Raw genomic sequence first — 15,874 nt, 5'->3', positions numbered from 1 at the left:
ACTCCAAATTTAGGCAGATGAGATGATTTAAGGAACTATTGCCTATTCTCTGCCGTACAGTATATTTTTTGTGTGTCCTCACATTGTACATAAGTCTGCTACTGTCTTGATCTCAAGTCAGATCAAGCTATTTTTTTACTTTTTATCCTGGAAAATTTCAAGTACATATAAAGGTAGAGAGACTAGCATAATGAACCTCCAGACACCCATCATCCAGCTTCATCAACTATAAACTCAAGATTAATTTTGTTCTACCTATATCCCTCACTATTCAGCCCCACTGCCTATTTTGGGGAAAAGACAAAAGCAGACATCATTTCATTTAATTTTATCAGCAGATAATTCATTGGATACCTCTGAAACATAGGTGATTCTTAAAACAAACAATATATCATACCTGAAAGCATTAGCAATAGTTCCTTAAGTATATCAGATCTTGTGTTAGAAATAAGATATGCCTGGTTGTCTCATAAAAATGTTTTCTTACAGTTTGAATCAGGATCTAAGAAGGTACACACATTGCAATCGAATGAAACCTTTTAAGTCTCTTTGAACGTATAGAATTCTTCCCATCTTTTTTTCCAAATTGGTTGAAGAAACTGGCTTCCTCCTATAGAGTTTCCCAAAACATGATTCTGCTGATCGTGATTGCCAGTGAGGAGGGGTGGAAATGGTTTTTCTTTTGTGAGTTTTTTAGAGCAACTTGCGTAGAAACTGGACTGTTATGTTTTAGTGCACTTTGCTGTTTTCCAAACACCTCTATTCCTCAGTTTCTATAATCTGTAATCATATTACACATATGATTTTTGTCTCTCAGTTTCTTCATATGCTGTATATTCTAGAAATATATATTCTTTATGTCATATATTCTGGAGTTCTGCCTGTGAGTTGCTTCCCACTGAGATGTCCTTCTGACTTGTTTTCCTGTAAATTAATAATTAAATTTTGAAATTAATAGGTTGAGATTTGAATTTCTGGGAAAACTACTCCATAATGAGTGCTGTGTTTTTTCTATCAAGAGATACATAACATCTGGTGCTTTTTGTTGCTATTGCTGTTGTTTGTTTGTGTTTTTTTAATAAAATTACCAGTTGTTAATGATCACTGTTATCTAAAAATATAGAGCAATTCTGGCCACTGGATCTTATTTTTGTTTCCAGAGAGTAAGTATCTGAGAATGGGAGCCTGACTGGGCCCCCTTCATTTGAGAGCATTGCACTATGCTGTAGATTAAATGAGTGTGGTCAAGTTGTTTGGAAATTGTATTCTCTACTTCAAGCAAAATTGAATCTGACAAAATGGACAAGTGTTCTTAAAAAATACTTAAAAAAAAAAACCATCAGTCAAAGATTATACTATTAAAGACGCCATTAAGAGAGTGGAAAGACAGGCTACAGAGGGGGAAGCTTATTTGCAAAACAGGTAAAGGATACTAAAAAAGACTTGTATTCAGATACGTAAAGAACTCTTACCAACTAGTGACAAAAATACGGACAGCCCAATAATGAAAATGGGCAAAATACTTGAACAGTACTTCACAAAATTGGTATTTCACGATGACCAATAAAACCCCGAAGCTATCTAATCTTGTCATCTGGGAAATGTAAATGGAAACCATGATGAGGTAATACTATAGAATCATAGCATGATGAAGTAAAAAGTTGGACAGTACCAAATCGAAGCAAGATTGTAGAGAAACGAAGTTTGTGTATTCCCGGTGAGAATATATTCTGGCAAACCATTTTGTGGAATCTACTAAAGACGGACATACATACCCACTTTCACCCAACAATTAAATGCCTACAAAAAAAAAAAAAAATGCCACAGAAGCTTATGCATATGTGAAAAAAATGTTTACGTATGTGTACAAAAGCACACGTGTAGAAATATTCATAGCAGCATTTTTTATTATAGCTATAAAGTAGAAAAAAATCTCAAATGTTCTTCTGTAGTAGAGCAGATAAATAAATTTTGGTGTATTCATACAATGGACTACTCTGACGTTAGAGATAAAAAGAAAGAATCCAGGCACAGAAAAGAATAGACTCTATGATTTAGAGCATATAAAACTTCCAAACAAGAGAGAAATCTAATCTATGACATTAGAAGTCAGGATACTAGTTAGCTTTGGGGAAGAGGGGTTGGAAATGTACGGGTTAAGGCATGATGGAGCTGCTGGGACCTACCAATATTCTACTTCTAGATCTCAGTAGTACTTACACAGATGTATTCAGTGTGTATAAAGTCATTGTGCTGTCATTATTCATGCTTTTTCTAAAAGTATTACATACTTCGAAAGATAAATTTATTAAAATATTATAATATGAACAAAAGTGATATGATATGAACAGTGATAAAAAAGAAAAGTAGAATTGATAATTCTCACACTTCACATATTTCTCCACCAGCCACATTAAGAGGAAAAAATTATAAGAAAACAAACTAATCATACCCATCAAGATGTTAGCCCAAAATCTGAAAATTTCAAGATAATTGAAATGAAGATTTACAAATATCCTCAGTGACAATGAATTTCACCATAGTTTATATTGTGTAATGTGTTGTTAGCAGCTGGAAATTGAAGCCTTCATGGTTAACAATATATTTTCAAACTAAGCAAAAAGAACATGAAGACAATTGTTTACAGTTTTTCAGTGCTGTTTATAATTCTGTTTTAACCAATCCAGTACCTCATTACATTCAAACCTCACTAAAATTAATGTTCAACTCTTTTGAGATTTTAAATAGAGACAAAGAAAAAAAACACAGTTCATATTATCAAGTATACCAGTCCTCCCTTAAAATAGCTAAAATAATACAAAGAGGCAATATGGTGAAAAAAAACCCATTTCTTTTCCTGAAAATACTCTTGGAAGGTGCTTGGGAAAGAAATGCTGAAGAATTCAATGAGCTCATGTAAGTAACAGGCACAAAATAGTACCTGGAATTTGGTAAGCACAAAATAACTGTTAGCTTTCACAATTATTTGTATGAACAAATGACTCAGTAAGGGAGATTTTCTGCAAAGTTGCGTGAGAGCTCGGTTTTTCCCCAACGTCTGTGTTTATTGTATCTGCTAGATTATGCTTCAATAATAAAATCCATGAGGTATTTTTTTTTTAATGCATGGGAAATCCACTGTTCTATCCCTTAATGACCTCTTGAGCAGAAGCATTGCCTTATGGATGAACTGAGTCAGCACAACTGCGGTTAGAGCAATGGCGCTGCCTAGACTTCTAAAGGTGATTCTAAAGGGAGATTAACGACATGACTCCACCTCTGAAATGTATTCCCAGTGTCATTATAGACAAGTTCCTACAGCAAAGAAATTGTAACCAGAAGTTTACAAAGTTCTGGACAATGTTTTAAATAGGAGGTTGATTTATAGAAACAAAAGTATAAAGTATAGTAGGACCCTCAGATACTTTGTGAGATGAGGAGTAACTGTGGCACACTTTTGTACCATTTAAAGATTTGCTGATTGTCTTGTGACAGATCATTTTTCTCCAAATTAAAGATGTGCTAATAGTAAACTTCATTTTGCACAAAGGTGACTATTCAAATTTGTCTACCTTATCCATGGGGGCCCGTCTGCAGTCTGGCATCTAGAGGAATGCCCACAAAGGTGCTGGAGCTGACCCTTCGGAGCAAAAACAGCTGTAACAAAAGAATCAATAACAAAAGAATCAATTATCCTATCTAAAATATTTCAGAAATGGATTGTTTTCAAATATTTCTGATGTTCTGTGCTTCCATAGCTAAAAACAATGTAACTTCTCATTTTGCAAACTTTAAAAACTTGCAAACAGAATTTCTAACCACTTACAAAATCTTCCACAGGATTTCAGTGTGTGTGTGTGTGTGTTTATCTTTTTAAAAATGTATTTGGCAGAGAAAGAGAGAGAGAGAGCACAAGCAGGGGGAGCAGCAGGCAGGCAAGAGGGAGAAGCAGGCTCCCCGCAGAGCAAGCATCCCAGTGTGGGGCTTGATCCCAGGACCCTGGGATCATGACTTGAACTGAAGGCGGACGCTTAACCGACTGAGCCACCCAGGGGCCCCTTCAGTGCATTTTAAATCCCATAGTTAGAAGCAGCTGGATGGCTCAGTCGGTTAAGTAGCTGACTTTTGATTTCTGCTCAGAACATGATCTCAGGGTCCTGTAATGGAGCCCCACATCAAGCTGTGCCCTCATCTGGGGAGTCTGCTGGTGGACTGTCTCTTCTCCTCCCCTCTGCCCCTTCCCCTGCTCAAGCGCACACTCCCTCTCTTTCAAATAAATAGTGAATTAAAAAATCCAATAGTTATGGACGCCTGGGTGGCTCAATCAGTTAAGCATCTGCCTTTGGCTCAGGTCATGATCTCAGAGTCCTGGTATTGAGTCCTACATGGGGCTCCTTGCTCAGGAGGAGACGCCTTCTCCTTCTGCCTGTCGCTCTTCCTACTTGTTCTTGCTCTCTCTCTCTTCCTGACAAATTTTTAAAAATCCTTTGAAAAATCCAATGGTTAAATATTAATGAATTGATCTTCACTTTGACATCAGGGAAGATAGGAATTTACCAGCTAATTTCAACAATATCTTTGCAAAATTAGTAGGCATCATTGAAAAGATGTATCATGACTTACAGCAACTAACAATGTACTTTTCTCATTTGGATCCGTGTACCTTTGTGAAGTATCATTTTTAGCAGTGACAGCCATGATAACCCAGTATATCCATCCACTGAATTATGAAACAAACCACTGAATTGCTGTATCACAAAGTGTTAAATCAAGATTTAAAAAATAACGAAAATGATTCAACCATGTTTCTCAATACTAGTAATAAATAGTTTTGCTTAAAATGTTTTTACTTCAACTTTAATCAACTATTATTTTAAAATGTCTACTTTGAATTTGTTTTATAATGCGCATGATATATTATCAGTAATGTAAATATACCTAATTATATATGTTAGTAGAGTACACACATACATAATTTTATGTATATATACATGTGTGGCATTTATGTCTTATGCTTCAAGTTTTATTAGTCACATGCAATCAAAGTAGTTCAGAGATCACTGATTTAGAGGTTGGCAGGAAAGAGAAAAGATGGCAAAACAGATGAGTGAATAAGGATCCAAGAGATAAAAGGAAGATGAGAAAACAGTGTTACTGGAGATTGAGGGGAAATTTTTTTTTTTTTTCAGATGATGAGATGGTTATCAGAGTGATGTTCAGCAGAAAGCTCAGGAACTGTGAGATCTGAGAAAAGGCCATGGGATTTATGACTGATGGCTAAAAAGTTATTGGTGAAAATATTTTCAGTCAAGTGGTAAGAACAGAAACCAGATTGCGCTCTGTAAATACCCAGATATTAAGTGAGTGGGAGGGAAAGAAAAAGACCAGGAAGAATAGATTACTCTTACTAAAGCTTGGCAGAAAATGAATGAGGCAGTGGAGAGCAGGGTCAGAGAGTACAATGCAAGTGGGCAGAGTAATTGATAAAAGTCAAAGGGGGAGTGGGGGGCAGTGTCGCAGTCAAAGGAGGAGGCTCTGACTTTAGAAAGAGGACAGTACCCTTTGTAAGAAAGATGAGAGATCAAGTGCATTTCTACGACGAGACAGGGACAGCTGTGGGAATTGATTTCAGATGGCCACAATCTAAATCAATTACATGATTAAAGAACTTCCTAAGATTGCGGGATGCCAGGCGGTGACTGCGAGCTTGCTAAAAGAGGGAAAAAAAATTGAAATATTGTCTCTGGACTCCTCACAAGGAACTCAAAGAGAGATCCTCAGATAACTGAGAAAACTTGAGGACCTAGATATCACCTGGCAACATAAGAGTTAGATGAATCATACTCATCAAAATCATTTCTAACTCAAATAATAATATAGCAGTGTTTTACATCAGGTTGCCAGGAGAGATACCTTCCAAAGACTTACATGGAAGCCTGTGTATTCATACCCAGAAGGCTAAAATGATTTCAAATGTAATTTTTTAAGAAATGAATTTAGAATACTTTTCCTAGACACAGAACTATTATATGGTACACTGCCGTTCCCATCTGCCATCTGCAGCAAGTGTTGCTCTGCTGGACACTTTTCAAATGCTATTCATATGTCTACTGATTAAACACTAATTGCACGAAAAACTAATCTAAACAAAAAATATGTCACATACTTTATTCTACTGTAATTTCTGTTTCTCTAATTCAGACCAAGATTAATTTTCCTGCCCTTTGCCCACAGATTGCCCCCAGGGCATCTAAGAGTTATGATTTTCCAATTAAAATAGGAGCTACGAAAGTTCGAACAATAGTTACAGGAATTAGTAATTTTACAGTTTACAGGAAGACAAAATAAAGAGAAAGAAGAAAATTTATTTATATACAGAATTATTCCAGTGTCCATGAATCATTGTTAGTGAGCTGACCTTGGTATTTTGTAGGGAATGCCCTGATCATAGCAGCTCTGATACAGCAAACCCTTTGGCATACTTGTCCATTATCTGGAGTGACGTTCCTAACGTCTTTGAGGGCTTGAGGGCAACCGGATCTCTCATTTATCTCCTTAAGATTAATAAATGTACAGATTAGCTGTCTCTTCTGGCCTCATTTTCAAATAAAGATATATTGGTTAAGCCTTGCTTCAAGTGTCCATTTCATTTATGGCTAAATTTATAGAAGATCAGAATAGCAAGAGGCAGATTGAATTGAGCTTGACAAAAGGGTGTGAAGAGGAAGAATAGATTACTCTTACTAAAGCTTGGCAGAAAATGAATGAGGCAGTGGAGAGCAGGGTCAGAGAGTACAATGCAAGTGGGCAGAGTAATTGATAAAAGTCAAAGGGGGAGTGGGGGGCAGTGTACCCTGAGTACTCTGAAGGAAAATTCTTAAACTTGTTTAAATCAAACACAGTGTGTGATTATATTGAGTTCTTCCTGCTCTCATGAGCTAGGATTTGCTTTTTCCCAAGAGGGTGGTCAAATCAACATCAAATCAGGATGCTGGGACTTCTATAAGTCAATCTATCTAATTCCCTGTTTATAGCAGGGAAGATAGAAAAAGAAGCAACTGAAATATATGCATACTAATAATATCTTTCCTTAATACATGATATGTTCTAGAAAGATGTCTTTGAAAATGAAGGTTTAAAGGAGTCTTAACAATGAATTATTTCTTTCCCAGAGAACATGGTACAATCTTTGATATGTGATGCCTGATGATAGTTCCAGTTCTCTAGTAGTTCCAGCAGGGAGGGATTTGTTTTCTTGGATCTGGTCTCAGTAAAGTCAGCAGGTAGAAGAAGTTCTTGAAGGGCTGAGATGGAAAGCTGTCATTTTTTTTTTTTTCCCAATCAGAGCAAGTAGGGAAGCAGATACAGGCATTCTGCCCCACCCCCCCATAGGCCAATTGCCTCTTCTCTGATCCAAGGGAAAGAGCAGGGCAGATAGAAGACCCCAAATCTTCAATGTCCTGAACTTCTGGTGGTACTTGCAGCAGGGGAGAAAGGGATCTGTCCCACTTGTTCACTACAATTGGGCCGAGAGTGTCTAAACATGATCTGTTATTACTGAGGTCCCCAGTTAGCTGCCAGTTCAGAGTCCAGCCAGCATGGTCCCATTTGAAGAAGGTGTGTTTGGTGAAGCAGGGTAGGGGAAGCCCTTGCTGAAGAGGGTAAGGGATACTAGCAAAGAGTCTCACATGGGAGGGCCACAGCCTGGAACTCTGGGACGGGCAGAAGAGGTGACAGTGGGCTTTTGATGCACTGATGAAATGAAGCCTGCCAACCACAGAACTGGGCAAACCCCCTAAGGCTACAAGGGACAGGAAAGGTGCCAAAGATGGTTTGCTGGGATTGGGAGGAACAAGCTCAAAAGGACTCTCTTGCAGTTGGTATAAAGAACATATTCGGGGCACCTGGGTGGCTCAGTGGGTTAAAGCCTCTGCCTTCGGCTCAGGTCATGATCCCAGAGTCCTGGGATCAAGCCCCTGAATTGGGCCCTCTGCTCAGCAGGGAGCCTGCCGCCCACCTTTCTGCCTGCCTCTCTGCCTACTTGTGATCTCTGTCAAATAAATAAAATCTTTTTTTTTTTAAAAAAAGAACATATTCTGCATAAAAGACAGTTTATTAGTATAGATGGATGATTTTATGAAACCTCACGTTATTGTTTGAGAGGACTGTTTATATGGATGATCAACTTCAAATTATTTTTCAGTTTAGATTCTTGCTTGTTTAAATATTTTCCTCAGAAAAACCAAACATTTGCCTCCATTTAATTGGGTCTTTATAATGCACCATGAGAAATTTATTAGTTTTTTTAAACCCCTTAATAATCTTCTGAATTATTTATGGTGATTCAACCATATAACAAACAAAAGAGAAAACACACATACACATTAAAAGACAGATGCATAGAGGATTACATGTTCTCCTGGAATGATAATTTGAATATTCAAACCTGTGTTTCTTATGATTGGATTTGGAACTTCATTTATTTATTTTAATGTATAGTTTCTGAATTACTGTTACCACTGTTCTTAAGTATAATTTAATTCTGAGGAAGAAAAGTTACTTAAGGAGAAATTTCCTCCCAAATATCACTTGAAATGTCTTCTCACATATCCTTTGAATTCACTTTTCTGAAGTGAAAAAGTACAGGCTGTGGAAAGGAGCAGTTGTTTATATAAGGAGAGAAGAGGACGCTTTTTTTAGTTTGTTAGGAGAGTGATTGATTTTTTTTTTTTTTTTAACCAAGTAAATAGTAAAGTACGTTATCTGGGATACTTTGTGTTGTGTAAAATGTGAATGACGGTTAGTCCCTGGGTCAAGACAGGCCCTGTGTGACTTTCTAAAAAAAATGAGTTTAGCCCTCAGGGAGAAAGGACACAAACGAATGTAATCACAAACCTGGAATCTCAATGAATTGTTTGGAAAAGGATGATTGTTTTCCCAACAACATGGCCATAGGTAAGAGATGAAAGATGAAAGATGGATTTGAAAAAAGAAAATATTTTGGGGGGTAATATTTATTTGTTCCTTTCTCCTTCATAAGAAAAATATTCAGCGTCTTATAATTGGATCATTGCTTTCAACAGGAACCCTAAAAGCAATATACAAACTACAAGCTAAGAATAACATGAAAAATAATTCAATAGTCATTTTATATTAGCAGGCAGGATTATAACAACTCATTTCCAATGATAAGTTAAGTCAAAATTACACAAAACAAACAGGGTTTATTTTTGAACTACACCTATAGAATGGTCAGAAAGACTTGATGTGTGCCAGTTCAAATTTATCTCTATTCCTCTCTATTCTCTGCACACATTTTATTTTTCTTGTTTTCCTCTGGACTTAATCTTCAGGTTGAAGGCTTGACATCATTGAAGTAGTATCTGGCAGAGTTTTATTTCTTCCATTATTGTCAGGTCACAATTTCTTCCCTAGGGAATATAGAGCCAATGCGTATACATACTAAGTTCTCAATTTCTCTAATATAACCATTCTTTGATTTATAATTTTCACAGATAGTAACCAATCTAACTTGAGCCACAGAGATAGATGGGATACCGTATAGTGTTTGCAAGGATTGCAACAGGGAATTTATTTAAAACCACAAAATTTGCAATGTGTGTTTTTTTAACAGATCAAACAAGTTAAAATATGTGTTCCTTTCAAATACATACTAAGTGTTACTGTTAAAAGTGACTGCATATCACTTCTAACATAGGAACATGTGACGATGTTGTATCCATTGATAGACTAGCCAAAGAAAAAGTCATAAAAATTAAGTCTATATTTATTCAAGCATTTCTCCATTAATTTAGTATGTAGTTATTTAATACTTACTATATTTAAAACACTGAGCTAGGGGTGCCTGGGTGGCTCCGTCAGTTAAGGGTCTGCCTTCAACACAGGTCCTGATCCTGGGGTCCTGGGATCAAGTCCCACAGGTGCTCCCTGCTCAGCGAGGAGTCTGCTTCTTCCTCCCCCTCTGTCCACCCCCCTACTTGTGCTCTCTTTCTCTTTTCAATAAATAAATAAATTAAAAAAAATTTTTTAAAGCCCTGTGATAAGGACTGAGAACAATGAATAGGACAAGCATAGTCCTTATTCTGAGTGAGTTTATATTTTAACCAGAGAGATAGACATTAAACACTAAACCGGGTATTATTTAATTATATTGTGAAAACTGCATCACGGTACTACAAGGTACTCAAAGACTAGAGAACAAAGGTGCTGGCTAAATGCTACATGGTGAGGGAAAACCTGCAGGAATTTGAGACATACTTAGTAAAATTAAGGAGGAAGACTTTGTGAAGAATGTTCTAGGCAAACAGAAAAGCTGAGCCTTAAGATAAGAAAGAAGAGTGGTGTAATGGTAGAGTTAAAAGACATTAGAATCAGAAACTAGAGTGCTGATCATGGCACACAGGCCTAGAGTCATCTCATTTAATAAATCTCTCCTTACCCCTGGAGTCATAAACACATAGACAGTAAGTTAAGCCATGTGATCATCAGAATTATCCAGGATGGTACAAAGAAAACTGGATCAATAACAAAACTTTGAGAAAGTCTTAACAGTCAATTGTTCAGGTCAAGAAGGTCAAACCAAAAAAGGGACTAAGAACGAATAGTGAGAGAGGTAGGAGGGACATCAAAGCCAAGGAAAGGGAGTGACTAGACATGTCAAATGTTGCTGAGGGGTAAAGCAACATAAAGTCTGACACTCTACTGGCCAGATGAAAGTTTTCAAACTGGGATGGATATTGTGTAGAGAACAAAGGAAAATGAACCTAGAAGGCTGGTGGGTATAGAGAAAGCAAAGGGATCAGTGGAGCTCGGATTCTGGTGAGGCCCAAGAACTATCCTAGTGGAAAAAGCAGTATTGGAGATGGGAGCTTGGCTGGACTACAGACAATAAAGAATAGGAGATTAGGTGAGAGAGAGAGGAACACCCTTAGTCATTTTGGATGTGGAAAAGGTTATGACAGATTTCAGGTCTGATTCTGGGGATGAAAGTCTAAGGTAGAGAAGTGAAAAGTTCATTTTTAATAAAGAGATCCAGTCAGGATATTGAGTAGAATGTCTGTGTAGATGTCAACATCAACCAGGATCTTGGGGCTAGAAGGGAAAACTATGATCTAGTCTTTTTATGAAGGATGGATTGTGACTAGAGATTAGTAGATAGTTGGTTCCAGCAAGAGGGGAGATGGTGCATAACTAGCTGGCAGGAATATCAAAGAAGCAAGGACATTTAGCAAGGAGGGAAAGAAACAATGGACAGTACAATGGGCAAGAATATCACCAACCTAAGAGTATCTAGGGTGTGGAGGAATAAGCAGCCATCTTTGTTTGCAGGAGAAATACTGTCTTCAATGGAGAATGGAATTTTAGTCAATGTAGGGAGGTAGAGACAATGTTCTGAGACAAAGCTGAATATGCAGTGAAAATTGCAAACTACAGAGAAAAGTTCTGAAGGCACTGTGGAGGAATCCAAGGGATAAGAAAGAAGAGAGAGAAAGAGGAAGGGATTGATGATTAATGGAAGGCGATTGGGCAGTGAAGAATGGAGCATCGTGGGGAAAATCAGTATCTGTGAATGGTTTGGAGAACCAGGGAACTGGAGGGAGGGACTGACTATAAGTAGACAAGGTTGAGAGAATATGACAGGGTCATTAGCTTAAGAAACATCTACCTCCCATTACATTAGGACTAGGGAACAGGAGCCCATCTGTACCGAGTAAAGGTAAGGAGAGAGTGGAAAGAGAGTGGAAAACTTGACACGGCTTGACTAGATAGAGGAGACCCCATTGTGGGGGTGCCTCTAGAAAAATGGGGTTCTTAATTATTGAAACGCTAATGTGTTCATAAAATGCCCAATCTGCCAGAGGTTTGCACCCAGATGCACCAGGCCTGTGTAGTACTTGACCCATTATGATCTATCAGCCTTGATCTGCTCAGCCTACAGATTTCAGGTTTAAGAACTTTATTGAAATTCTGTGTTTCTTCTTTGAAGTCTGGGGTATATTACAATACACGAAATTCTCATGACCTTACATTTTCCCCTCAATGTTTTAATATTATCAATTGAAATTGATAATTGTTTTAATCCTGTCAATTGAATTTTAATATTACCGATTGAAATTGCTATGAAAAAGCAAGAAGCTACATTTCTTGTTTAATCTAGTTTATTGCTCAGGACTGAAAAACTATGATTTAATACTCATCTAATCATTTGAAATAATAATATACTTTCCAAAGGCATCTCATATCAAAATCAGGACAGTACTTAAATGCTGGTTGAATCTGCTTCTTTTCAAAGCTATGTGCTAAGACAAACTATGTGTCAGACCTGACAATAAATTTAAAAGTTCAAACTGAATGATGGACTTACATTTTTGTGGGCTGTGGATGAATCAAATATAAGCAGGTGTAGTGGTTTTGTTTTGATCAATGCTGATATTCAAATTCTGATCTTTTGAGTTGCCCTCTGTAGTATTACCTGGATCCCAACTTTTGTTATTAAAGACGGAATTTGAGGTTTATCTACAAATGACTTACCACACTCTTATCTTTTAAAGATTTTATTTATTTATTTGTGTGTATGTGTGAAAGAGAGGTAGCACAAGCAGAGGGAGTGGTAGGCAGAGAGAGAAGCAGGATCCCTGCTGATCAGGGAGCCCGATGTGGTACTAGATCCCAAGACCCTGGGATCATGGTCTGAGCCAAAGGCAGACACTTCACTGACTGAGGCACCCATGAGTCCCACACACTTTAGCTTAATTCTCCACTTAAATAATTTAAGAAACTATGTTTAAACCATTTAAAGTCTGAGACTATGTCATATTTACATATCACATTTTATATATTACATTTGTTTTCTCATACCCAGTATCTGGGATTCTATAGATAAATGGCTCTTGGAGATATCAAGAGCTCTTGGAGATATTATTTATCATTTATCTATTGCCACACAATGCTGCATACTCACCAGAAAAACTTAATTCATATAGCTAAAACCACATTATTTAGTCCTTGAAGATGTGGGGTTCAGCTGACCTTACTTAGTTTCAACTGACCTAGGCTGGGTTAACCCAGATATCTGGGGTTCCATTGGCTATTGACCGTCTCAGCTCTGAGGACTAGGGTAAACTGACTTTACTCTTTGTCCTGCCAAACTTCCAGCAATCTAGTCTAGGCATGACATAGTAAAAGGACAAGAGTGATCAAAGTCAATTGTGCAAGTATCTTTCAAGTCTCTGTCTATGTCCATGTGCCAATATCTTATTAATCCAGAACAAGTCACATGTATGAGTCAAAAGTCAGAGTAGGAGGACATGGCAAAATTACATGGAAAGGCCATGGATACGGAGAGAGGTGAAGAATCAGGGCCGTCAGTGCAACCAGTCCACTGCACAGAATGGGTAAATGAATAAATGGATTGTAGAGTGGCATGAAGAGCACTAGATTCCCAAAGGTTGGGAGACTTATCCCTGAGGCTCGGCACCATTCATTCTGTTTATTTGGGCCAGTTATTTAATTATGGTGGGCCATAATTTCCTTATTGGCCCTTTCGAAACTTTAAAAGCCTTTCCATCAAGCTTCTAGTGAAGCTTTTAATAAATTTAATGCTACACATGGTCTGTAGGAGGAACTTAAGGAAAATGTTCATCATCCTTCCTTTAGTGAACCAAAATGGTTAATGTGGATGGCCAAAGTTGACTGGCTAACTTTGACTGCAGAATACTATGTAGCCATATTTAAACTGAAAAAATTCTAATCTGAATTTGGATATGAAGCAAAGTGCCAAAAGTTCCATTTCCTACTTAGGTCTTTGTTTTTGCTCCTATCTGATGATTCTTTTGAAGCATACAATATGATAGAATAACATCAAACACTATGACATCTCTTATATGGGAGATGTGTTTTAAGGTCCATTGATGTTGTGTGTTAATAATTCATTGTTAGGATGAATTATTATTCTTAAACTGACTGGAGGAGCTTTGTCAAGTTTGAATAATGCTGATACAAATGTGGGTTAATTTAAACTAGATGTTATGATTTGGTTTATAAAAAGTCTACAGATAATGCAGAAATGAAACCTGCTCTTCATTATACAATATGTAATTATGTGATATATAATGAAATGCTGGATAATTTAACTATAATAATAAAAACCGAGTGAAAATGTTTTAAATGAAAAATATCTTCTAAGTTTCACAAGAAGAAAATGATATACTCAAATAGGATTTGAAGATGATTTTCTGAGTCTGAGATGACTTATTCTGGTCACTTAGATCATCTCAAAAATTCCGTGCCTAGATTACCAAAATACATTGATGGAAGTGTAATTTGTAAGTCACTTTGACATATAGAATGTTCTGATTCAGATATACAAACATAACTTGCCATGTGATAAATGTTTATCCTTGTCATATCTCTGGGAAGCATTTATTTTGGACTGATAATTTACTTGTGAAATCAGTCACTCTGGCCTGTGTCATTTCAGAGTCTCCATGTAGACATATCCAAGAAACTGCGCTCAAATCAAGCTGGCCGGGATTCAAAAGTACCAGTTGGTTGTCAAAGTGATTTGGCAGAATTGGAGAAAGAGAGAAGCAAGAGTGGGGCAGCTCAACTAGCAGCGCCCAGTGTAACCACAGGTCGGTGAAGCCACATGTTACTGGTTTTTATTGTTTTCATGCCACAAGCTTAATTTACAGATTCTAATTTCCACTTTGCTTGGAATATAAGGCTCTGTCAACGTGACTGCCTCAACTGCAAATCTCACTGAAATATTTTAGGGGTGTCTGGGTGCCCGCCCAACTCTTGATTTCAGCTCACGTCGTGATCTTGGGGTGTTAAGATCCAGCCCAGGGGTGGGCTCTGCATTCACTGGGGAATCTACTTCAAGATTCTTTCTCTCTCTGCCCCCCACCCTGTTGTGTGCACTCTCTCTCTCTCTTGAATAAATAAACAAATCTTTAAAAAAAGAAATGTAGTTTTTTAGGAAAGATTTTATTTGTTTATTTGACAGAGATCACAAGTAGGCAGAGAGGCAGGCAGAGAGAGAGGAGGAAGGAGGCTCCCTGCTGAGCAGGGTCCTAGGATCATGACCTGAGCCGAAGGTAGAGACTCTAACCCACTGAGTCACTCAGGCGCCCAAGAAATGTAGTTTTAAGTGCAGTATAATATTAAACACAATGATAAGTCTGTTCATTTTTCCTTTTTATTAGAGTTTTCTCATTTATGGTTTTCATGGCCAAGAAGTGTTTAATATTGCTTGTATTATCATGACAGTAATGTTTTTAAATTTTTGGTAGAATTAACAAAAGGATTAATGGGTTGAGAAAAGGTTACAGTAATTGAGATGTCTTTAACTTAAAGATGTGTCAGATAAATAACCTAATGTAGATTTGAATTACAATAGTTTTGTTTCTAGAGATGATGATCTGATATTTTTTATCTCTACTAAAAGCAAAACAAGAGTAAATGGACTTCCGGAATAGTTGACAGCGTTTAGACTAACTTCTATATTGTAGAAATCTGGGATGAGTTAGCAAGGGAAATGAGAATTTTCTTTCTTGGATATATTTTAGACACACCAAAGCAGCTCCATTTCTATCACACTTTATCTTTGAAACTTCACATTTCGTTTGTAGGAAAATGGAAATTGTAATTATTCTTAAGCATATGGTTTGTTCCTTTCCCCTCCTTATTTGGTTTTTTAGCTAGCACTTTTTTTTTCCCCCCCTCCAAGGGCATGTAAAAGTCAAAATACTAGATATAAAGTCTCTGAAGTGTTTCTGCTCAAACTCTGTCTGTACAATCTGGGTTCTTTCATGTAGTTAGCTTACTGGCTTTTGACACTTGTATAAAAATA

At 37.1% G+C, this 15,874-nt stretch overlaps 1 protein-coding gene across 2 annotated transcripts in view; it reads left to right on the top strand.

The window, feature by feature from the left end:
- The window catches only part of LOC111147616 (thymocyte selection associated), a 188,498-nt gene that overhangs the window by 159,796 nt on the left and 12,828 nt on the right, over positions 1 to 15,874 (top strand). For both annotated transcript variants that reach the window (XM_022503778.1, XM_022503777.1), the window contains exon 5: positions 14,501 to 14,654. In XM_022503778.1, coding sequence (XP_022359486.1) covers positions 14,501 to 14,654 — 154 coding nt within the window. The remainder of the gene's footprint in view (positions 1 to 14,500; positions 14,655 to 15,874) is intronic.

This window comes from Enhydra lutris, unplaced genomic scaffold (genome assembly GCF_002288905.1).
Source record: "Enhydra lutris kenyoni isolate GAN:26980312 unplaced genomic scaffold, ASM228890v2 scaffoldscaffold17, whole genome shotgun sequence".
NCBI classification, from domain to species: domain Eukaryota; kingdom Metazoa; phylum Chordata; class Mammalia; order Carnivora; family Mustelidae; genus Enhydra; species Enhydra lutris.
Note: the sequence above shows the minus strand (reverse complement) of the source record. Positions and strands in the feature narration are given on the sequence as shown.